We start from the raw sequence: 26,011 nt of genomic DNA on the forward strand, positions 1-26,011 counted from the left end.
ATTTGCATATTGAGATACCAATTGGATAGTTGTGTATTCACAGGAGTACTTCTTTTATTGCCAGGTAGGAATATGAACATTTGTTGGATTCTAAAGTTTGTGTCCATATTTTGATAGATTCGGATATGAGAATGGATATAGATAGGCATTATCTGATCCATTTTCACCTTCTACAATGTAGAGAAATTTTGTGTTGTTATCACGTTCTAAACATTTACTGGTAGCACTGTTATGTTGTAATAATATATATATATATATATATATATATATATATATATATATATATTCTGGTCATCTTTAATAAACAACAATATAATTAGTATTTTGTGTGAGATGATCTTGTAGGAAACAAGTTCCAATCACATTTGTTATAAATATATGATATCCATATCATATTTCAATCTTTGGAGTACTTTTATCAAACTACCCTTTTTGAGATACGACCAATTGTTGAGCTATATTTGAAATCCAAGTCCACATGAATCCATAAAATACGGGTATTTGTATTAATGGAGATGATCTGCAGGATTTCGGAATACTGCTTGTGTGATGTGAGAACCACAATGTTGAGCTAAATTGTTTACCAAGTTGGGATATTTTGCACAAACAAGATGATATTTGTTGGATTGCCCCACAGCGGCGCGACGTTCGCGGCGGAATCCGCATGCCGGGCCCGGTGCATCGCATACGCCGGAACAGGATCGGGTAGATTTCAAAATTTTTCTGAATCAAAACGATTCAGAACCCTTTTGAATTAAGATGGGGACTAAACTAAGATCTAATAATTAATTATGAATTGTTAAACTACTAGAAAATCAGAAATATAAAAGTTCAAATGAAGATCTCATCTTCACCTTTGTGCGGGTAGAAGAACACCGCAACCGATGATCGTGGTTTGGTTCCTTGTAGCCGCACAAACGTCCGGCCTCTACAAGTATCCACACGAGGTTGCTGAAGATCAGAGATGGGGCTTCACCGGGGTGCTAGCTCCTTGCAAAAGCCTCTCTTGGATGTCGAAGAAGAAGGAAGAAGAAATCACAAGGATCCCACCTTGTGCAGCCTTCAAAAGGAAGAAGAAAACCCTTCACTGTTTTGATTCTTTTCTCTCTCTTTTTGCTGATTTAAAAATCCCCAAAAACATGGCCTTGCTGCCCCACGCCTGGGAGAAGAGCTCTGATTTTTCTTGGGGCGTGGGGCTCCCTTTTTATAGGGTTCAAAACCCTATGTGCCAGGAAACCTATTCCTAATAGGTTTCCTGGTGCCTTTCTTTATTGGCGGGCCCCTTGATTCTTGGAAAGAATCAAGAGGCGTTGGCTCCCAGCAAAGAAGGAGAGGGGGCCACGCCCCTCCTTGTCCTCTTGGCTGCCCCCTCTTGCCTATTTTGACCCCTCAAAATAAGGCATCAAGAGGGAGGCTCCAATAATAGGAAAAAGGCTGAATTTGGCAGGATTTTCAAGGACTCGATCTAGCCAACTTTTGACTAGGATTTGAGTCAAATTTCTTTGGGTCAGACCCAACATAATTTGACTCAATTAATCAGCAAATCAAAGACTTAATTATAATCTAATTATAATTATTTAATTCTTCCATTTAACTCACTAACTCTTAGTGGGTTATTTCAAACATCAATCTTATTGACATTGTGATTCCAAATCACAATTCGACAATCCTAATAATCAGAACCCCTAATGTGTGTGACCTCGTAGGTTCTAATCTAACTGATAATGAGACATATTGAGATCTTCATCTCAATATCACTGAAACACCTTTCAGTGGACTGAAACACTTTCAGTTCTACTCGTCAGGATTTACCGATCATCAGGTAAATTCCCGTGAGTCCCAACATCCACAAGTGACACCTAGCAGTATGTAGTGGCAACCCAGTAGAATAGAATAATGAACCTCTAGGTGCAGTTATCGTGTGATACAGTCCTACTATCGTGGATCCCTACAGGACGGAGGTCATGGACAACTCGTCAAACCCCATCGTCTGTTATATGTCAAGATTTATTCGACTTAAGTTCGAGAGTGGAAAACTCTTTCTCCACTGTGCATACTGCCCCGGCCGAGGTCTTACGAACTCAGTCTTATAAATCACATAGGATCTCTCCTTATCTATCAAGGTCGATAGATTCCTTATAGGTGCATACCCTACTCCTACAGTGAACTTACTGCAGCCAATCTACACTGCATGGACCCATATGGCTAGAGACCATGTATGTGTGCAGTCAAACTACAATAACCTCACTGTGAGTAGCCGAAGCACCGCAGGTCAAAGGACCAGTCACACTACTGCAACATCAAGCAAGTCACTGACGAGTGGATAGACATCCAAGTGACTTCTTGTCTTGGTCACGCTCAATACCCTTGTTCTCCAACAAGCACCTGCACTATCACTTCAGTGTCCCTACACTGTGGACTCAAGTCTCGTCGTCCATCCAGAAGGAAAGTGATCTGTGCACTGATCGGATCGATCACCGTCCTCGTGATGATCCATTGATCAGGAGCATTTAGAAATTAATCACCAATGATACATAGCTCAAATTCTCAACTCTTGAGAATATGCATCGTCATCTTATTAATTTCTTGGACGATTCATAGACACATAAATAATATGAATGAAAAGATGCCTTTTATTTATTCAATAATAAATAGTCAAGTACAAAATTATGCCCCTAGAATTAATAATGTGTCAACCAGATTGGCTTCTAGGGCATACATCTAACAATCTCCCACTTGCACTAAAGCCAATCAGTCATATATCTAAGCCCCATCTTCTCAAGGTGGGCTTCAGTCTTTTGCTGACTTAGCTGCTTAGTGAACGGGTCTGCCACGTTATCCGCGGAGTCTACTCTCTGCACCTCTACATATTTCTTCTCAACATAGTCGCGTATGAGATGGAAGCGCCGCTCTATGTGCTTGGACTTCTGATGAGACCTTGGTTCCTTAGCAAGAGCTATGGCGCCATTATTATCGCAGTAGAGTGTTATGGCATCTAATGACATTACACCTAACTCTGCAATGAACTTTTAACCAGAAGGTTTCCACTGCACCCTTAGATACGGCTTAACATTCAGCTTCTAAGGTAGAATCTATAATGATCGGTTGTTTGGAACTCTTCCAATTTACTGAACCACCATTGCACATATTCTGATGTAGACTTTTTATCATCAATATGTGTGCATCCTTCTACCTTCAACTCTGATCTTCTCCCAAAGACCAAGAATAAATCTTTAGTTCTTTTCAAGTACTTAAGAATATTCTTCACAGCTGTCCAGTGTTCTTCACCTGGATTCGACTGATATCTGCTTGTGACACTCACAGCAAGAGCTATATCAGGTCGTGTACATAGCATGGCATATATGAGGCTTCCTATTGCCGATGCATAGGGAATCTTGCTCATGCATTGAATCTCTTCAGATGTGTTGGGGCACATCTTCTTGGAGAGATGAATTCCATGCCTAAGGGGTAAGAGACCCCTCTTGGAGTTTTCCATGCTGAACCTCTTCAGCACCTCCTCTATGTACATCTTCTGTGAAAGGCCAAGCATCCTTTTAGATCTATCTCTATAGACCTTTATTCCCAAAATATAGGATGCTTCCCCAAGGTCTTTCATTGAGAATTCTTTTGACAACCAGACCTTGACCGAGGTTAGCATGGGAATATCATTCACAATCAGGAGAATGTCATCTACGTACAGTACGAGAAAAACGACAGCACTCCCACTAACCTTTTTGTAAACACACGGTTCCTCTTCGTTTTTGATGAAATCAAACGTTTTGATTGCGTCATCGAAACGAGTGTTCCAACTCCGAGATGCTTGCTTTAGTCCATAGATGGACCTTTGTAGCTTGCAGACCTTGTGATCTCTATCACTGGAAGTGAAACCCAAAGGCTGTTCCATATAGATATCTTCATCAAGATATCCATTCAGGAAAGCAGTTTTCACATCCATCTGCCAGATTTCATAATCATGAAATGCTGCAATGGCAAGCAATGTTCGGATGGATTTTAGCATGGCTACAGGTGAAAAGGTCTCCTGATAGTCAATGCCTTCGCGCTGACTATACCCTTTCGCCACAAGCCTTGCCTTATAGGTCTCTACCTCTCCATCCGAACCTATCTTCCTTTTGTAGATCCATTTGCATCCAATAGGTACAATACCTTCTGGTGGGTCTACTAAGGTCCAGACTTGGTTGGAATGCATGGAGTCTAACTCTGACTTCATAGCTTCCAACCATTTCTCAGAATCGACATCAGATATCGCCTCGTTGTAGGTTTTGGGATCCTGTATGTGATCCCTATCTCCCACTAGGAACATTTCCTCGGTATCCTCTTCTAGTATACCTAAGTATCTATCGGGAGGATGGAAGACCCTACTAGATCTACGAGGTGGTCGAGGGACATCGTGTACTGGCTCTGTATGAATGGGTTCAATAGGATTCATGACTCGTTGCTTTTCAGAGACTTTCTCTTCAAGCTCAATTTTCCTCCCACTGCCTCTATCAAGGATAAACTGGTTTTCCAAGAAGATGGCATGACGGCTCATAATCACATTGTGATCCTCTGAGACGTAAAAATTGTATCCTAATGACTCTTTAGGATATCCTATAAAACGAGCACTTATGGTCCTAGCCTCTAGCTTGTCCGCCTGTAGTCTTTTGACGTGGGCCGGACATCCCCAAATCTTGAGATGACCAAGACTTGGTTTCTTACCATGCCATATCTCATACGGTGTGGTAGGAACGGATTTAGAGGGAACTCTATTCAGTAGATATACTGCGGTAAGTAAGGCATCTCCCCAAAAAAACATAGGTAAATCAGTGAAGCTCATCATGGACCTGACCATATCCAATAGGGTCCGATTCCTCCTCTCTGACACCCCGTTGAGTTGAGGTGTACCCGGAGGTGTCCACTGTGAGACTATGCCGTTTTTCTTGAGATAGTCCCGGAATTCCCCACTAAGGTATTCTCCTCCTCGATCTGATCGAAGAGCCTTAAGAGGTTTTCCAGTTTGTTTTTCTACTTCATTCTTGAACTCTTTGAACTTTTCAAAAGATTCAGACTTGTGTCTCATAAGATACACATACCCATACCGTGAATAATCATCGGTAAAGGTAATGAAGTACGAATAACGTCCCCTGGCTAGCACATCGAATGGGCCACATACATCTGTATGTACTAGGGTAAGTATTTCAGTGGTCCTCTCCCCATGTCCTACAAAGGGCAATCTAGCCATTTTTTCTTGAAGACAGGACTCGCAAACTGGATATGACTCGGAAGTCAATGAGCCGAGAAGCCCATCTTTATCCATTTTGTTCATCCTATCCTCTCCAATATGGCCAAGTCTGAGGTGCCACAAATATTTTTGGTTTATCTCATCTCTGGATCTTTTGGATCCTTTGGCACTCACTTCTTGCTCAGACACATTTATAGATACATCCATATGCAAATGATAGAGACTGTCAATCATAAAACCACGTGCGACTATTTTATTTCTTAAATAAATAGAACAGCAGTCTTTGTCAAATGTAAAAATATGACCTTCCTGTGCTAGACATGAAACAGAAATCAAATTTCTGCTAGCAGCAGGTACATAATAGCAGTCTCTAAGTAATAAACTAAAACCAGACGGTAGTCGCAGATGGTAGGTGCCCACAGCCACAGCAGCAACTTTTGTTCCGTTGCCAATCCGAAGGGTTACCGCACCTTCCGCCAGCCTTCTACTTTCCTTTAGACCCTGCATGGTAGTACATAGATGAGCACTAGAACCAGAATCTATAACCCAACTAGAAGTAGAAGAAACCGTTAGATTAGTTTCAATTATGAGCAAGTCTATACCTTCTGAAGGTGTGTCACCTTTCTTGTTCTTCAGGCTCTCGAGGTATGAAGGACAGTTTCTCTTCCAGTGGCCGTCGACATTGCAGTGGAAATATTTTTCTTTGTCGTTAGCCTTTTTCTTTTGAACTTCCTTCTTTGGCTTCTTGTCTTTCTTCTGCTTCTTAGCAGGCTTCTTTTTCTTCCAAGTAGACTTTCTCTTGGAACCAGAAGTCAACTCAGCAGCAAGGACATTGCCCCTTGAACCTTTCAAGGCTCCCTCAGCAGTTACCAACATGTTAATTAGTTTAGTCTTAGTGCATTCAATCTTATTCATGTGGTAGTTTACTATAAACTGACCAAATGAATCAGGAAGTGACTGTAGGATCAAATCTACTTGTAATTCCTTGTGCATGTTCATTCCGAGCTTCTCAAGCTCCTCTAGGTCCTTGATCATAGTCAGACCGTGATCATGGACAGACTGCCCTTCACGCATCTTTGTCTTGAAGAGCCTCTTGGACACTTCAAAACGAGCTGTGCGACTCTGCTCACCATACAACTCTTGCAGGTGTGCCAGTATGTCCTTAGCAGTCTTCATATTTTCATGCTGGCATTGGAGTTCATTTGACATGGATGCCATCATATAGCATTTAACTCTAATGTCATCATCCATCCACTTTTGATGCATCTGACGCTGAACATCAGTAGGACGTGTTGGTAGTGTGGGGCTATCAGAATCGAGTATGTAGCCTATTTTCTCACAGTCCAAAACAATTTTGAGGTTTCTTAGCCAGTCCTTGTAATTGGTTCCGGTCAGTCGGTTGGTCTCAAGAATACGGGTCAAAGGGTTTGAAGCTGACATTATATCTGCAGAGAGTAAAGATTCTAGTTAGACTTTTGTACTTGATCCTAATCTGTTCTAAGGTCTTTTTAGAACAAATGTAACTCCCACTATTTTCTCGAATCCCTCACACTCCCCTGGTAGGGAAACGGAAATCCCACACGACTAGGGTTTCTAGTGGGTACTGCGGTCCCACCGATTTACATGCCACCTCACCTAACAGTTATTGGTGACACATAGATTGATGAATGTACAACTCTTGTACAATGCTTCTCAAGCATGTTGCAGTGTAACTTGATCTCTAAGCCATGAAAACCTCACCTAACAGTTATTGGTCCCATTTCTTAGTTAAGTCAGACCCACCGTATAACCGTAGGAATAAAGTCGTCATTGGGTCCTCACCTAACAGTTATTGGTGCCCAACCCCATCTTTACCCTACAACATCTCATGTCTATAGAGAGGTCCAGCCCCCCGATGCAACTTGCCCACTGTGTCCAGCCGAGACAAATCAACATCAGAAAGACCTTAGCAGCTCTACTACAGTGGAAGACCTATTGACTTAATATTGGTTAATCAGGTCTTAGTGTTTGCAACTTGAGCTCTTCATAAGAGGTAATCGAACAATTGGCCAGGTAAGCAGGTGGGAGGCTCCCCTTACTTAGAGAGTAAGGTCCTAATTAAGTAACCACCTTTCATGCTTTCCTAGACACCAATTAGATCAATTAATCTAATATGACTTGCTCATGTCGGTTCACTCTCGACTTGATTGAGGAGGTTTTGATTTAGGTCTCAATTGGGTTTGCTACATCACATGTAAACCTATCTACCCGACTCACATTCACATCACATGCAAACGGCACATTGCAGGCAGTTATAATCGCAGCAATAATTAAAGCTAAACTTTAAATAGGTGATGATCATGGATTCTAGTTAGGTCGTATTACAAGCACATGCACGTCAATTGATCAACTGGTCTTCAACTCTTGAATTGGTTCCAAGCCTTCTTGATTCGATCCTTGACCAACTCTTGATCCAATTGCCATCAACCGCTTAGACCCCTGCTCATCTCATGCATCATCTTCGACTTGATCATTGACGTACATCACATCACAGAAATACAACCAGATATAAAATAAAAATAAAAATAAATTACATCTCCCTTTTAGGAGGCACGCAGGCCTCTCAAAACATTAAATAAGATGCATGTAAGCATCTGAAAAATTACATGACATTACAGATCACATCGCAGGTCATTACATTCGATACCAAAAGGGTTTGAATCCTATGATCATCACCACATGCATCTCATGCATGATTTTATCTAATCTGATTTTAATTTTATTATGCAACCATCTGAGATCCAGATCATGCAATACCTTAATTTTAAACATCATAATCATATCATAATTTTAAAACTAACATCGCATGATCGATCTAACAAAATCAGCATGCTGAAAATTTTCAGCATCACGAAATTTCAGCACGCAGAATTTTTCAGCATGCATAATAATTAAAAAATCAGAACTAATTCATAATTAATTAACTATTATCTTAATTGGATCCCCAAAACCATGGCTCTGATACCACTGTTGGATTGCCCCACAGCGGCGCAACATTCGCGGCGGAATCCGCATGCCGGGCCCGGTGCATCGCATACGCCGGAACAGGATCGGGTAGATTTCAAAATTTTTCTGAATCAAAACGATTCAGAACCCTTTTGAATTAAGATGGGGACTAAACTAAAATCTAATAATTAATTATGAATTGTTAAACTACTAGAAAATCAGAAATATAAAAGTTCAAATGAAGATCTCATCTTCACCTTTGTGCGGGTAGAAGAACACCGCAACCGATGATCGTGGTTTGGTTCCTTGTAGCCGCACAAATGTCCGGCCTCTACAAGTATCCACACGAGGTTGCTGAAGATCAGAGATGGGGCTTCACCGGGGTGCTAGCTCCTTGCAAAAGCCTCTCTTGGATGTCGAAGAAGAAGGAAGAAGAAATCACAAGGATCCCACCTTGTGCAGCCTTCAAAAGGAAGAAGAAAACCCTTCACTGTTTTGATTCTTTTCTCTCTCTTTTTGCTGATTTAAAAATCCCCAAAAACATGGCCTTGCTGCCCCACGCCTAGGAGAAGAGCTCTGATTTTTCTTGGGGCGTGGGGCTCCCTTTTTATAGGGTTCAAAACCCTATGCGCCAGGAAACCTATTCCGAATAGGTTTCCTGGTGCCTTTCTTTATTGGCGGGCCCCTTGATTCTTGGAAAGAATCAAGAGGCGTTGGCTCCCAGCAAAGAAGGAGAGGGGGCCACGCCCCTCCTTGTCCTCTTGGCTGCCCCCTCTTGCCTATTTTGACCCCTCAAAATAAGGCATCAAGAGGGAGGCTCCAATAATAGGAAAAAGGCTGAATTTGGCAGGATTTTCAAGGACTCAATCTAGCCAACTTTTGACTAGGATTTGAGTCAAATTTCTTTGGGTCAGACCCAACATAATTTGACTCAATTAATCAGCAAATCAAAGACTTAATTATAATCTAATTATAATTATTTAATTCTTCCATTTAACTCACTAACTCTTAGTGGGTTATTTCAAACATCAATCTCATTGACATTGTGATTCCAAATCACAATTCGACAATCCTAATAATCAGAACCCCTAATGTGTGTGACCTCGTAGGTTCTAATCTAACTGGTAATGAGACATATTGAGATCTCCATCTCAATATCACTGAAACACCTTTCAGTGGACTGAAACACTTTCAGTTCTACTCGTCAGGATTTACCGATCATCAGGTAAATTTCCGTGAGTCCCAACATCCACAAGTGACACCTAGCAGTATGTAGTGGCAACCCAGTAGAATAGAATAATGAACCTCTAGGTGCAGTTATCGTGTGATACAGTCCTACTATCGTGGATCCCTACAGGACGGAGGTCATGGACAACTCGTCAAACCCCATCGTCTGTTATATGTCAAGATTTATTCGACTTAAGTTCGAGAGTGGAAAACTCTTTCTCCACTGTGCATACTGCCCCGGCCGAGTTCTTACGAACTCAGTCTTATAAATCACATAGGATCTCTCCTTATCTATCAATGTCGATAGATTCCTTATAGGTGCATACCCTACTCCTACAGTGAACTTACTGCAGCCAATCTACACTGCATGGACCCATATGGCTAGAGACCATGTATGTGTGCAGTCAAACTACAATAACCTCACTGTGAGCAGCCGAAGCACCGCAGGTCAAAGGACCAGTCACACTACTGCAACATCAAGCAAGTCACTGACGAGTGGATAGACATCCAAGTGACTTCTTGTCTTAGTCACGCTCAATACCCTTGTTCTCCAACAAGCACCTGCACTATCACTTCAGTGTCCCTACACTGTGGACTCAAGTCTCGTCCATCCAGAAGGAAAGTGATCTGTGCACTGATCGGATCGATCACCGTCCTCGTGATGATGCATTGATCAGGAGCATTTAGAAATTAATCACCAATGATACATAGCTCAAATTCTCAACTCTTGAGAATATGCATCGTCATCTTATTAATTTCTTGGACGATTCATAGACACATAAATAATATGAATGAAAAGATGCCTTTTATTTATTCAATAATAAATAGTCAAGTACAAAATTATGCCCCTAGAATTAATAATGTGTCAACCAGATTGGCTTCTAGGGCATACATCTAACAATATTTACACGGGCAGAGTAGGCATCTCCATGTGCATATACTTGTTTAACCCATTGGTGTCACTTTCTTGGATCGCCCTCGCTTTCTCCATTCTTGTCCAGATAACCTATTACAATTTGAAAATGCTTTTGTGGCTTTTCTATCACTTTCTATTGGTTTTTCTTAGATAGGTGTCCAACGTCTAACTAATTAGGGCGGAATAGGTTCCGGAGACTACCTATGCACATTCACCAGTTTAGTGTACTCCACTCTATAAACCTATAAAGCTGAATTAAAGAGAACCATGTTTACCTCTCAGCTAATGCTCTCTTTTCTTGTCCTTTTTTTAGTTCTGTTCTCTCCACACCCCCCCCCCCTCTTCTCTTATTTCAATGACCTTTTTATACTACATGATGCCAAGTTGCTTAAATCCAACTTTCTAGTCTTTTGTTTTCCTTCTTCATCTGCTGTTTTCTGATTTATGTTGTTATTTTTGTGATTTGAGAACCCTAGTTTTCTCCCTGATTTATCCTAAATGGTTCAATATGTTACCCTTTTATTTTTCCACGGCACATTGTGCATGCGCATTTGGAGATGATGATCTAATGCCTTGGGTCTATTTATGATTAAATATTGGGTTGATTGGAGCAAGCATGGCATAAATGGACAGACTACTATGGGCAATCTGTAATCTATACAGATTGGAAGTATTTTATTATTACTAAGATCTACTTTATTAATTTTGCCTGACTTTGAAACATTGTTAGTGAAATAAATGCTAAAATATGTTGATCTAGTTAATAATTGTATAATTAGTATTTGTTGAATGGTTGAAACTATCAAGCCCCTTTTATTTTTAACTTTGTTATGTAGAGTCTTCTATCTAGTGTCCTAAGGCCCTTATTCAACAATTATACATCAAACCTTGTCAGACCAACAGTTATAGGGGACTAATGTTGCCTGCATTTTTTCCTTCAGAAACTTATTTAAAATAAACTCCAAAGCTCATTAAACTAAACTTGTGACTTACAAGATATATCGTAAGTTGTTTAACCAAACTTGTCCTAAAAACAATTTAAATAATAACATACTTTTTGAGACAACCTTGAAAACCAATTGGGACCCCATCTGCATAGGTTTTTTGATAAGATTCTTCATGTTTGTGGGTTACATGGCCTTCATTCTGCATACAATTTGTTTAGAAGTCCAATCAAACATCAGATTGGCCTTTTTTTGTTGTTTATGTTTTAATTCTTTTTTATCTTAGATAATAGATTGAAAGTATGATAAGAACCTAATATGAGATCATCATTTTTTAGCTTTTACAAGTAGAAACAAAAACAAGTGGGGCTAGGCAATTTTATGTCACTATTATTTAGAGTGGTCTATGCAGACACGTGGCATAGGTCTACACAGCCCATCAAGCATAAACTATAATATGAAGCCGTTCTCATTTCTTTTTGGTACATAGTTCTCATTTGCTTGAAAATTATATGATGTAAAGAGTTACCGAGGGAAATTACTGGCAGATTGAATTTGTTCTTCATTTGTAGAATTTACAGTAATGCTAGTCTATTAAATCTTACGACATGTTATCAAGGAGTGACTATGAAAATGTGTACTCATTATATCCCATGATGATAGTTTGATATAAGAAGCAAGAAAATTCAAATGTGATAATTATGTCACGAGGGATTAAAGCTGGTTGACAAAGTAGCGATGGTGTGAAAGCCTGTTGACAGGCCAGCATATGTTTGCTGCAAATGAATGACATCTCAAATCTTAATGCTCAAGCCTCATTACAGGAAAGCACGTCTGGAACAGATTGGAGGAACTTTAAGCTGAAAGTGCTACCTTGTGACAAGCTTTCTTGGAGACATTCTTTGGAGACAACTGCAAGCGAATCAAAAGGTATGGAGTCATCAACAAGCATGTCATCAGAAACCATTGCTGTTATTGCCAATGATACTTCCAGAATAACGGAGGTAAGGGCAGCTATTTGTCAAATACATTGACAAGTTTTGTACTCCCATGTGCATCATTGTTAGTCAAGGATTGTTCCAGCAGGGTATGGAATATCAAAGGCAACCATCAGTGGCATCTTCTACATTGGTGGAACTGACAACCCGGCTTGACTTCTTCAAAGAACGGAGATCCCAACTCATGGAACAATTGCATGGTCTTGATTTGAGCCATGGAGTATCCTCGCATGGATTAGCATACAAATCCTCCCCTCCATGGAACAGTCTAAGATGAGAGAGACATATAACCACTTGTACATCCTTTGTCTATGTCATCTGATATGTTCTAGTATTTGGTTTCGACTCTGTGTAGGAGTTGAACCTTCTGGTGAAGTTCTTTTACCCTGTAAAGACTAGAGACCAACGTAAATTTTGTCTCTCTATTTCACTTTTCCCTTTCTGTCATTTGTTCTGTGGAAACTGGAGTGATTGGATTAGCTGTATTCTATCAAGAATGTCCATGGATTGCTCATTTTAAACTCCTGTACCTTATAACAATGCTATCAAGAAAGTTGCTCTATGACAGGTAGTTTACAGGGAAGGGCTCTATATCTTTTGGATGCAGAAAACGAAATGTGAAGAAAATAAATGTTCAGGAAGGAGACTTTCTCTTTCCCCTCTTTGTTCTTGTTTCAGTCAGTGTATTGGACACATTAACAACAATTTAAATTTCAGTGTGTTTGAAATCTTGGGTTAAATGTATGATGTCAGTTATGGTAACAGGTGTTGGATCATGCCATGGTATATACATCCTATCATGTGCCATATAATCCAAGTCTTTACGAACTGAAATGGCTTTAGCTCTTCATATAGACTGAAATATCTTTTTTTTTTTTTTCGTGTAGGGGTGGGGGGTTGCGGGCACAAGACTGAAATATCAAGATACTGTCATCTAATTACCTCTTTCAGGCATAAGCTCGGTGGTCTTGCCTTCTTTTTTTTTTTTTTTTTTTTTTGTGCGCTTAAAACGGGTTTTTCGGACAACGCGTGTCCGAATACACCCAAGAACATCAAAATACAAAATCTCACGTAGTGCCAATGGCAGCTTCCGCTCTCCTGCCCACAGGGCGTATCCCGAATGGTGTGCTGCATATGCAGCTATCTAGTCAGCCGTCCCGTTGGCCTCCCTAAATACATGCTTAGCCTTAAAGGCCACACCATCCCTCACCATGATCCTAATATCCCGAATCAAAGGATGGCCAGTGCTCTCACGCCGAATCCACCCAATGACAGTGGATGAGTCGCCCTCCAAGATGATCGAGCTAGCTTGCAGTACCCGCCGCGCATGGCAAAGGCCGGCCCAGGCAGCTCGCAACTCTGCCTCTGGCACTGATATGTCGAAGAGCCGGCAACCGCCCGCTGCCACTATCCTCGAGTGAGGGTCTCGTATGACGAAGCCTGCACCGCCTCGTGTACTACTATCTAGTACTGAACCATCAAAATTAACCTTGAGGAAACTCGGGGGTGGTCTTGCCTTTCGCCGGCAAATGAAAGGTCGCCACGGTTAACAGACACGGAGAGAGAGAAAAAGTGTCCAGAATAAAATCCATGATACAGCATGATGTGCTCTACTCTTGGCATTGAAATATATTTGGGGTCTGTTTGGTTGTCCGTAATTTCAATGGCTGTTTTTGTAAATGTAAAAAAAGTTTCTCTATGTTTTTGTAAATGCATTTATAGCTATTTCGAAATAAAGTGGTCTATTTATCTTGCAGACGATTGGATAAGATTACTTCCATACAAGTCATGAACTCTTTCTTATTATTGACTAACAAATGACCAAGATAGCACGGGGGAAGAAGGGAAATTTGGGACTAACAAACTTAGACACCATTTAAGTACAAGAAAAGTTTAAGATTCCTTAATGACATTTGGGACTAATCAGAATATAGTCTTAAAAGTCAAGATAGCAGGCTGTCCTGGGTACAAAACGTAAAAGAAGCTAGTTGGTATATGGTTTGTGAGACTCATGTTGGCATATATTTAGGCCCTATTTGGGAGAGCTTTTGGAGGGTCAAAAAGCACTTTCTGATCCTTTAAAAGTACTTTTAGATAAAAAATGGTGTTTGGTAAAATTTCTGAAAAGCTGTTTCAGCTTTTGCGGAAAGCTGAAAACAGCTTTTTGGAGGGAAGCTCCAATTTGGAGCTTTCCGAAAATGCTGTTTTCAGCTTTGTCGAAAAGCTGTATTTTTGACAAAAATACCCATATTAAAATACAATAATTACATAGTTTGTCCTTTTATAAACCTAAAGTCTGTTGGAGCCAAGAACCCTACCCGTCAGACTCCCTTTATTATTGTATTATGCTATAAATATTATATTATATTACATTACATCATAATACATTAATATGTTATTTTAAATAATTTAATATTATGTTATATTATGAAAAATTAATTTATACTAATAATTATAATATTTTATACCTTTATTATTGTATTATACTATAAATATAATATCATAATGCGTTATATCATAATACATTAATATGTTATTTTAAATACTTTAATATTATGTTATATTATGAGAAATTAATTTATACTAATAATTATAATATTTTATACATTTATTATTGTATTATACTATAAATATTATATTATATTACATTACATCATAATACATTAATATGTTATTTTAAATAATTTAATATTATGTTATATTATGGAAAATTAATTTATACTAATAATTATAATATTTTATACCTTTATTATTGTATTATACTATAAATATAATATATTATACATTATATCATAATATATTAATATGTTATGTTAAATAATTTACTATTATGTTATATGATCAAAAATTAATTTACTCTAATAATTATATTACTATTATGCTATATTATAATAATATTATTTTATATTATAATAATATTATACTATATCGTATATTTATGTATTAATATATGTTATGTTTTATTATGTTCTGTATAATACTATGCAATGTATTTTATGGTAATTTTGTCATACAAAAGTATTTTCTCAGTTTGTTTACCAAACATATGTTAAAGTGCCACAGCATTTTACAAATGTAGTTACCAAACAGCAAACAGCTTTTTATAACAGCTCTACTTCAGACAGCTCTACTGCCCACAGCTCCTCCAAACAGGGCCTTAATCCCACATAAACTATATATTGAAGAGATCTTGGTACCACAAGACCAAAGAACTCAAATAATAATTTCTTGCTGTTCTTTTAGGTGAGATTTTGAGTCATTATAAATAATATCAAAGCATACTCGCTCTCGAGCCCGTATAGAGTATGAAACTCTGTAGCATGCTTCCCGTTAGAGCTGCCCATGAGTAATCATGGTGTTAATAATTTGATTTGATTTAATGTTGGAGTTTAAACAAAAAGAGAATGAACAACCTGTGCAGGCATGTTTAGTCCCATAATGACCGTATGCTTAGATCTCTGAGTACTGACACAGCCACGAAATCCCGATAATAACTATTAGCTAGCCTGTCAAGTCCTAGATCATTACATGGCTGGCTGTTGCAAAGCAGGAGAGAAGGGAGATGAGGACAAGGCAAACCAAAGGCCTTCAAAATTTCTAGGCTACTCCAAGTTCGGAGCGAGAAATAGATAGAGAATGAGCCCACACACGAACACCTGCAGGCAAACGTCTACACGCACAGGAACATAAAATGTGGAAAAAGAAACCCCGCTGTTTTGTCCCAGCTATAAGACGGAATATTCAGAGGCTAGGTGCCATTGGAGTCGAAAGGTTCTAAAACAAGATCGAACACTAAAGTTGTAACATGCCACGAAAAGGCTCATATTGCTATAATTTCTTATATGTTTGATGAGTCCCAAAAAAACTGATCACTTAATATAATGACTTAAAGTGCTGCAGTGCACAAGAAAAATATACCCAAGAATTACGCGGAAAAAGAAGAGCAAAACAATTTAATTTGATCAATTTTATCTCATTTGCGTGCTTGTTAATGTGGCCTGTCATGCGGCAGGTAAGCTCTTGTTACCTAACAAGCCGAGGAAAACATAGCCACAGCTTCGTGCCATCACATTGTAAAACCGCAAGTTCTTCACTGCTTGGTCATATTTTACCAAGTGGTGATTCATGGTTGTGGTCATCCACCAACCAGAGCCCATAATCACGGAACCGTTTGATCTTCTTATCAAAGCCAGTGATGTAGTTGTTGTGAATGATGACATGCATGCCTTTTGTTTCCTGTACCCATGTGTCATTTTTAAAATACAAGCCTCCTGATGGAAATGCAGCCTGGGGCAGCAGATAAAGATCCACCTGCAGTTCAGTTTTTCACCATTAGCATTAAGTATCCATCAAATGAAACACAAAAAGAACAAAGATTAAAGGCAATCCTAGAAGTTCTTGGTCAGATCAGACTACAAAAGTTGAAAACTTGGAGCATGCACAGTTTGAAAGTGCATGACATCTTGACATAAACTTTAATGCAAATGGAAGCAAAAGAAAATAATACATGGATGAATATTAACCATTATGGGTTTGATTTCAGGCATCGGCAGGAAAAGAGACTGCTATAGAGAAGAGAGTACCTACATAATCCAATTGCTAGAACAAACTAGGTGGTCACTTGTCAAAAGGTATCTCTCTCGGAACACATACAGGAGTACCGGACTTTTTACTCATACAAAACACCTGCTTGGAGATCTATTTGGAAACTCATCCCTGCATCGACTCCCTAAGCACTTCCTCATTCATAATTTTTTAAAGAAGCCTGGGTCTCCATATCCACACATCTTCCTGCATTTCAGGTAACTAAGCCTTACACATAACAGATGCAAATAGACGCACACACATGCATGCATGGACACATACGTGCAGGGGGCAGCGCGCGCACACAGAGAGAGAGAGAGAGCATATTTCATGGGCCACTTAAGCTAAAATTCACAATTTGTCATGACCTACAACATTTGAAAAGCCAAAAATTAAGTGTCTTAGAGGATATCTTCCACTAAATTGAGTGGTGTCAAAATGGACTATTTTATAATGCTTTTCAGTTCATCGACATTGTTATCATATCACGTCAAGAGCTTGGTTCAAACCATGGTTTGCTATACTGGTGCATACTGCCTCATATCGGGCATATCGTATTGTACAGATCTGAACTAGGCCTTGGTATGGGGGGCATACCAAGTCTCGGTACGTCGAAGTGATTTCCGCACCGGACATACCGACACCAATGTGATATTGGTACTAGGTTCGTACTGAGATGGCGAACTTTGATTTAGACATTTTCCTTGATCAAACAAATGATAAGACTGCATATTTAATTCCAACTTTGAGAAACCATGAGGATGGATTAGGAAGTGTTAGAACTTAGAATATACTAGTGCCAAAGAAATGTTTCTACAAATTGCTTTCTTGCTTAGGAAGCTATCTAATATGGAAAGAGGTCCCTTGGAATTCCAATTCAATTAGCATTACTTTACATCTTGATCAGGTAATTGTTTGAATGAGAAAGTCCTATAGTCACTGGCCGGGTTTGGAATGTTTTGGTCTCTAAGGATTATATATAGTCCAAGCATTAAAAGTTTCAGGTTTTGACAATAATAGGAAAATCATTGAGAACCACATCCCCCCTCCTCGTGTGCATGATAACATTTCTGCACTCTTGCATTCCCATCTCCCCCTTTTCTTAGTTTTCTTTTATCAATATTCTTTGTATAATTCCATAACAGAAGATTTATTGGTTGTCACTAATGTCCCTTAAAATTCATACCACGAAATTCCTCCATACCAAGTAGATATGAAACTATAGATTTTTTTTCTTTGGATGCATCTTGCAAGAAAGGTTTATAACCCAGTTGACATTTTGATTTCAACCTGGCCAAATGAATTTTTTCTGCAAATTCAATCATTTAAGCTACACATTTAGCAGTTTGTACAGAAAATATTGAAAATATCTAATATGTTATCGGGTGGATCCAGAGCCAGTCTAGGGTGGGAGACAGGCATTTGCTGCTGCATGATATCTGCAGACTGATGAGGGATTGTGTCACCTTTCGAGTTACTCATGTATATTGGAAGGCTAACAGGGCAGCTGACTGGATTGCCTCATATGTAGCTCAACACTCTGGTGGCATCCTCTAGGATAGCTATGAGACTCCCCCCCCCCCCCCCACTCCTAATGTTACCTTCTTTTTTCTGACTTTCTTGGATGCAATATGATTTATCCGTTTTATCAAAAAAAATTATTAAAGTATAATATATAACAATAAAGATGGATAATCAATCCAACGAAATATATTAGACATCATTTTGAAGTATACATGGCAAACTGCTTCACTAGTTTAATGTTAAATTATATAATATTTATAAAATTTACATGTACTGTATTATTTTGGAGTGTGATATATTATTTTATTGTTTGATGACAATTTGCGACATGATACTCTGTATGTCTCTGGTATTGAAGCTTTATGTTGGGAATGCAATTTAGACCAGCTTTGATCAACATCCTTCATTGTGGGACCAAAAGTTGGTGATCCTCACGATTGTGGATTCAATTTCCTGTACCATCTCAGCATCGAACATCAGCCAGTGATGCTTTTGAATTCTTTGTTAGAACTCAGCTGGAAGTGAAGTCGTTCACAAAGGTGGGGCCGAAGGGCAGAGACGCTATAAATCCACCCTTATTTTTTCAATCCTTTGTATTCAAATGCATTCCCATCAGACAATCTGGTTTATCCCTATCCATCAAACGAAATCTAAATGATGCAACCTGGCGAGCATAATTTGAATTTAAGTTCGAATACTAGATAATGATCAAACTCTTCTCTAACGTATCTTCTTTAATGTAAAGAGAGGGGGGGGGGGGGGGGGGGGTGCTTTTCCCAGGTGAATAGAGGTAGCAAGTGTGTGACTCTTGAGCAGATTTAGTGCACTGCTACTGCCTCGAATTCATGGCAGTTAAGATAGCTAGCAGGGGAAGTCGAGCTCTTGGAGAAAGCCATCCTGGCTTCAGGCATTCAAAGCAAGGGCATCAAGCATATGAAGGCAAACAAGTTTGTGACGGAGCTTGGTTACCAAGCTAACCGTTTATCTCCACCCCCATTCCATGGACGTCCACCTTCTGAGTTCACTGTTTGAGTGGCTATATAACAGCAAACTACCATTTAAAGTGATGAAGAGAAGGATAGGGACCGCCTTAACTATATTCCTGTACTCTCACCTTTGTTGCATGAAATCACGGTGCGATTCCATCCTATGCTTGTGGATAGCCATCACCTCTTGCCGTGTTTGCCATGCATCAGTATTCTCATGCAAACTAATGAAATCATCTACTCTTGCTTTCACTTCGAGCAATGCCAATGGACCATGGCTGTTCCTCATTGCTGAACCACGAAATCTATGCAAAGTCGTGCCAAAGCTTGCTGCATGTCCTGGTTTCTACATACCATCTCCACCAATCTTACCCAGGTCCTATGATAGTGAAGTCCAAGGATTATCATGTCAACGAACCATGGCTATACCCACCGATGCTGAGTCACTAACCAGTGCCATGCTAAAGCTTTCTTGGCATCATCATCTTTGATGCACCCATCCATGCAAATTGATCAACATCAATCCCATCACACCCCCTGGTAGCATCATGTTGATCAGATCTCAAAAATGCAGAGCCCTCATCTTTGCTGCGCTGTCCCATTATCACGTGTTATCACCTTGACTGGTGAGACAGCCATGCTTCAAGCCTCATTGCTTTCTGCAGCTATAAATTTCTATCCGCCAGTCATGTCAGCATGCTACTAAAACCGAAAGGAAGACAGCTTAAGTAGCTCTTTGGGACTCAAGTTTCACATCTGAATGCAGATCTGAAGCAGCGGCCCTTGGGTTTCAGATCATTAGATCTGAGATCCAGGTGCAGTTCCTGTTACCTGATGAGTCAGATGCTTCTAGCACCCTCTCCAGTGATTTGATCAGAAATCCATTTGAAACTGACAAAATTCTTCTATTCCAAATATCAACTAGATCCAATGGCAGATCCTAATCTGTGACTTCTGCAACTCAGATCAGTGAACCAGATTTCTGAACATGTCTGCACATAAAGAATAAATGATCCATACAATCCTTATTGCTGTTCTGATAAATGATCCATCTGGCAGCTGTGAAGGGCACTAAATTCAACTTCTTGAGGTCCAAATCTTAGACCGAACCAACGGTCAATCATGACCAGCAATTACTGCAATGTGACACATCAACAGTTGAAGGGTTCACTTTCACTGCAGCAGTCATTTGATTGGAGTCATCAAAACTATAACGATCCATCTGGAAGTTCTGGATAATCCAGAAAATTTCTCGGGATTAAAGTTCCATAATAATCCAACGGTGGAACAGGCCACAGCAAGCCTCAGGCATCAATTAGCAATTCTCCCATGGCATCCTTCATTTCACTGATCTGAGTGCAACCTTCAGCACCCTTTGGATGGTCAAGGGGATAGAACAAGGCCTTTTTTTTAATCTTGTATACATGATATTTCATATACTTGAAAGCAATATGCATCCCTATAATGCATATATATTCTTTTACTTATTATCTACTTATTTAATTATACACACTTGGACACACCAAACACCAATTGAGGATGGATTAAGGGGATCCAAGCACTTAATTGCCAGTCTTTCTCATACAGAGAATGTAATAAACTTGAGTCTTATTAGAAGCCTCAAGAAATAGGCCACCCACATTAAAACGAAAATGAATCCTTCTCAAAGGACTTAAAATTTGTTATCTTTAGATTTCTGGAATGCCTGATGGGACATGTTTCTCCTCTCATCTTTGTGATTGAGAGCCTTAGTAGCCTCCTTGAGTTATGAAAACTAATAATTGATTTTTTGCACGTAAGCTTGCATAACCAAGTTCAATGGCAAAGGTTTATTGTGCGGGTGATTATCCCTATTGTCTCGAGTCATACATTCCTACTATTTGGATATCTTACTCCAACCATAACCATCAACGGGAATGGAATCACGACCATGCAGTTCACCGAGGACCCTATGGCTCATCTACAAAGGCAATGAAGAAAGCAAGGAAAATGAAGCCTCCAGTTTTTGCTCCATCGTCCCTAAACCTTCCACCAAGGGTTTGGCTGAAGTTAAGGTTGCTTCATCAGTAGTCCCAAGATCTTTAATGTCTAAAGAAAGGTTCCTACTAGAGCCACTCCATCATGCAAATGAATCCATCAAAAGCTCATGACACTTCCTATGCCAGGGGAAAGGCACCTGTTGGAGCCATGTCTACCATTCACTTTCCACCTTGAGTTCTTCCTCCAATATTGCATAATAAAGAGCTAATCATTCTATTAGCAAGTCCACTCTAACAACAGGGGCAACTCATCTACATCACCAGCTACCAAGATGCAAATATAAAAGAGAGTTAGAGCCAACTCCTCGAGGGCCCACAAATTAACTGGGAAGTACATATGGAGGCATCGACTAGCAAAACCTTGGTTGAAAATAAGAAGTTGACCCAAATCAAGCATGGTAACCTTTTTGGGATTATCTACCTGTCCCAAAGCAAAAGCATGGTCAGGACGACCCCTCATTGATCCAGTCTGATAAAAAAGTTAACCATACATTCCAAGTATTCCTCGAAGGATGTGATCCTATAAGTGATAGCATTCTTACCCACCAAGAGCACCAAAAAATCCATAAATATGCACTAGAGTTCTATAGACCGGCATGCCTCACCAAATGGAAGGTTTCTACCGGAACTCTTGATAGCAAAGTCAAGAGCTTCATCTTCTCTTCATCATGCTCTATCAACTTTCCTGAATCAAATTTCTTTCTTTCAAGCAAAACCTCCACTAGAATTCAGCATTGTCCGAAAGCCAACTACTGAAGAAATCACTATTCTAAAGCATCTTAGACCAAGGTCTGCCGTACCGCCCCGTACTAAAACTATGCTAAAGCATCTTAGACCAAGGCTTTGTTGTACTGCCCTGTACAGAACGTACTATACCGTACGGAAGAAAACCGATACGAAACTCAACTTTAAATTAATACTGCTCCATACTGAGGCATACCGAGGTGCGTATCGACCTGTACTGAAGCGTACCGAAATAAAAATTAAGAAAAATGGTTAAAAAGCTATTTTGGTATATGATGCATACAATACAGTACCAAACCGATAAGGTACCGATACTGCATCCGGTACCAAGATTGCGGACCTTGTCTTAGACTTCCTCGAGCTTTACAACCTTCCAAAGTTCGGCAATGAGCCCTCATGCTTCACAAATGGAGGTTGTTTTTCTGCTGTTGCTCAAGAGATTCCGCTATTTGCCATGTTTCTTGAATTAGATCTATAGATATTGCGGATACCAACTCTCGAAGAGATAGAAGTATTACAGTAATCGGGTTTGGCTTCCATAACAGATAGCATGCCACCCCCTTAAAAGTAGTTAGGTACCTACAAGGTTCAAATGTAAGCTCGATGCATATTGCAACACCAAGGGGCATGTGCTATACATAGGCTAAGGGTGCCAGCTCAGAACACTTTTTTCACCTCACAAAGGAAGATCACGAAGTGGAACGGATTCCAAGTCACTTTCCAAACATCAAGTATGTTCCCGAATCATTTTACCATCACTCATGTGCACAGCTCTCAAAGAACCCGCAACAATAAACCACATCACTGTGCTGCCTTCTAAGTATGTTATGGCAGCACCTGGTGCATCTTCTAGAAGTCTAGATGCATCTTCTTGAATTCCAGAGGATGAACAAGAAGATGGACTCAAAACAATCAAAACAATTTTCTTCCATGTTGATTCAAAAGAGAACATGGATTTGTTAGCTTGATGTGCGAGGTGAAAAACTCTATGCATAGAATGAACACTCATCCATACAAGTATACCAAAAATTTCACTATTGTTTCTGATTAAGTAGGAGTAACCACAAGAAAACATTATAATTGATAACAAGAAACTTGGGGGTTTAAGAATGTCATAATTGATAACAAGCTAATTATTGTTGAAAGCATTTCAAGAATTAACAATCGTAGGCTGAAAATCTTTACAAAGGGATAAAGAAGTAAACTTACAACATAATTCAAATGGCTTCATGGAGATGGCAGAGCTAGTTCCTACTCTTACAAACTATTTTGAATTTTTCACAAAATTATCACCTAGAATGGATGTAAAGCATGAATGCCATCTTAAGAACAATCTTAAGGTTTAATCAAGCAACATTTATGTTTGCAATTAACTAAATTTATCACATGTTGTCAAAATATTAGTAGTAGCTATGTGAAAAAAGACCATGGAAGGAGCACTACCAAGTGTATGTGCATATTAATAGTTAATAGGTTTGCAAAACCATGGAAGGAACATAACATTTAATACTGCATGAGGTAACACACCTGGCCAGCAGTTTTGTTCAAAGCCCAGTTGAAAGCAGGTTGGTCATTTGATTTCCTTTTCTTAGACCATGGCTGCTCCTGTAGTTCCTCAATCCACTTCTTCATCACTTCCTTCGCTCCTTTTGTAGGACGAAGAAAAATCATGCAGCTGCAGATATATGTTCGCCCCTTTTTCCCAGGAGGTGGCAAATCATGAGGGTGATTCAGAGGTTTCACCTGTCCGTTCCAAATCAATTAGTCTGAAAAGTATAAATTTGTTAAGAGAAAAAGCAATTTCTACTGCCGCCTGAACAGAAATGACACAATAAGCAAACTCCATCTTTTTTAAAATCAACAAAAGCAGAGAAAGCGCACAATTTTATTCCCTCCACTTGATGTTCGACACACTTGTATCTCTTTAGAATTAGAAGATGGTTTTACTAAATGACACTTACAGCAGCCATGTCATCCGTGAAGTAGACATCATGGTTCCCTTCGAGATAAAAAAATGGATCCGCCAACCAAACCATATCCACGTCATTGTACATCACACTATATCCCAGCTCCAGTAAATGGAGCAGATGCCGAGGCCTGCGGGACGTAAAATTGAAGAAACCCTGTCATACATGATCCAATCAGCCCAACTGCCCTAAAATCCACAAACCACCAAACAAAAAAACCACCACAAATTCAAAAAGATTCAATTTTGCTACAAGCAAGCATAATCAAAGACGCCACATCTACGAGAAACATGCAAATTAGTCTCTTTTCTACCGCAATATACAACTAATTCAAGAACGAAGCTGACAATGTGCTTAAAAAACTAGGGGAAACAATTACCTGAGAACCAAACTTGTGAGCGGTCTGGGCATCAGGAGCGGGTGGGATCAAAACGGCATGGCCAGGCCACTTCTGGTTGACCTTGTAGAGGGTGGCATAGTCCTCGGCGATGACAAGCACCTTGTCCTGATGCCTCTGCCGGGCAATGCCGATGAGCCAGTTGTTGAGGAAGGGGAGGTAGGGCTGGCTCACGGCGCAGACGATGACGGTGCCGTTCTTGGCCACAAAGGCGGCAGCTTGGGCCAGAGTGTAGTCCCTCCATCGCGATAGAGACCGCTCTCGGTTGGCGGAGGAGAAGAAGAGGCCTTCCATGGGGCCGGTCCAGGGGAGGAAGACGCCGAGGAGGACGAGGAGGGCGAGGAGGGCGAGGAGGCCGGTGCGGCCGAAGAGGGACATGGTTCGCTGGGGGAAGAAGCCATAGGAGGCAGCGCGGGGGGAGAGGGGGTAGGCGTCGGCGGGAAGCTTCTGCTGCTGCTGCCTCTGATGGAGAGCCATCATCGGGCGCCGGAGCAGCGAGATCTGGTGGAGATTTTGGAAGGGGATCGGAAAGCCCTTCTCCTCCTTATCCTTCAATCAGAGTAAGCTAGTAGGGATGGATGGATTCTTGAGACGGGAATGGAATTTCATTTCTATCCTCAGCCCAATAGAGTCCAGTAACATTACTCCTTTTAGAATAGATCATTGAAGATATTTAATAATTGATATTTTAAAGATTTAAATTATTCTTTCTTTCTACATATTAATAAGACATGCAGCTTGTCAAATTAGTAACATTCCTGATGGTTATACTAGAAATTTTCATTTACTATGAGTACTTTAGAAGAGTGATTCATCATTGTATGGTACTATTACTTGTGGATTACTTTGTCACTGCCTATGGGTTGGAAGAATTTTCCTTCATCGTATCGGAAATACTGATTAGAAGATTCACTTTGCAAATTTCATCAAGTTAAATATAGGCGAGCATATGGACCATATGCTTGTCGAATCTCAGTTGAATTTGTAGGTTTATTGTTTTATGTCTTGACAAGGTTGCTTCTTAGCTCATTTGTGTCTAATTCTTATAGATCAATTGCGTGTAATTGAGATCCCTATATTCTTGATCCAAGGTCCCACCCTTTTTGCTCTGATATAGGCTCAAGGTTGATCTTTTGGGTCTTTTCTGACCATATATATATATAAGCTTGGCTTCATAGTTACACTCGACACATGTCGCAGCTCCGGCCTTCCTCCACCAATGCTTGCAACAATCAACTTGATTCTCCTTATTATTGGTATGTTTCCGGTGTTCCTTCTGGTATCGAAGCAACAGGCTTGTGTCGGCATTACAAATTACTGCTCAAGGAATTATAAATGAGGAGCCATCGTCCATGTCATCCCTTGGTGAGAGATCTAGGGTTTATTTGGCAAGTTATAGTTTTAGAGATCTAGTCATGCTATTCTCTAGAGTTATATGATGTGGAAATTCCACATCTATCG

At 39.8% G+C, this 26,011-nt stretch overlaps 2 protein-coding genes across 5 annotated transcripts in view; one reads left to right on the top strand and one right to left on the bottom strand.

Annotated features, from left to right (window-relative positions):
• LOC103701658 (rho GTPase-activating protein 7-like) overlaps positions 1-12,871 on the top strand; it is a 49,139-nt gene extending 36,268 nt beyond the window's left edge. The window contains exons 21-22 of one of the 4 annotated variants that reach the window (XR_003384614.4): positions 12,125-12,315; positions 12,398-12,871. Coding sequence is in view for 2 of the 4 variants with exons in the window: in XM_008783804.6 (XP_008782026.2) it covers positions 12,136-12,315; positions 12,398-12,586 (369 nt within the window). In the remaining 2 variants the exon portion in view is untranslated. Of the gene's footprint in view, positions 1-12,124; positions 12,316-12,378 lie in introns of all 4 variants that reach the window. The other 3 variants (XR_003384615.4, XM_008783804.6, XM_026802449.4) reach the window with 3 other exon arrangements.
• A 3,231-nt stretch (positions 12,872-16,102) lies between these two features.
• MGP4 (Nucleotide-diphospho-sugar transferase family protein) lies at positions 16,103-25,212 on the bottom strand. Its single transcript, XM_008783803.6, has 4 exons — positions 24,533-25,212; positions 24,148-24,309; positions 23,714-23,929; positions 16,103-16,620 (listed from the first exon to the last, which is right to left on the bottom strand). The coding sequence occupies exons 1-4, from the start codon at positions 25,028-25,030 to the stop codon at positions 16,411-16,413; spliced, it is 1,086 nt and encodes a 361-aa protein (XP_008782025.2). The 5' UTR covers positions 25,031-25,212; the 3' UTR covers positions 16,103-16,410.
• Positions 25,213-26,011: the final 799 nt, after the last annotated feature.

This window comes from Phoenix dactylifera, chromosome 17, assembly GCF_051530095.1.
Source record: "Phoenix dactylifera cultivar Ajwa chromosome 17, Ajwa_hap1_PhDact_Kaust_v1.1, whole genome shotgun sequence".
In the NCBI taxonomy this organism is placed as follows: domain Eukaryota; kingdom Viridiplantae; phylum Streptophyta; class Magnoliopsida; order Arecales; family Arecaceae; genus Phoenix; species Phoenix dactylifera.

Excerpts from the sequence above, each read along its gene's own strand:
- MGP4 (XM_008783803.6), bottom strand. The coding sequence starts at position 25,030 with ATGATGGCTCTCCATCAGAGGCAGCAGCAGCAGAAGCTTCCCGCCGAC. Across the intron at positions 24,310-24,532 it reads CTCACAAGTTTGGTTCTCAG|GGTTTCTTCAATTTTACGTC; the intron begins GTAATTGTTTCC and ends CATGTATGACAG. Across the intron at positions 16,621-23,713 it reads TGAACAAAACTGCTGGCCAG|GTGGATCTTTATCTGCTGCC; the intron begins GTGTGTTACCTC and ends ACTGAACTGCAG.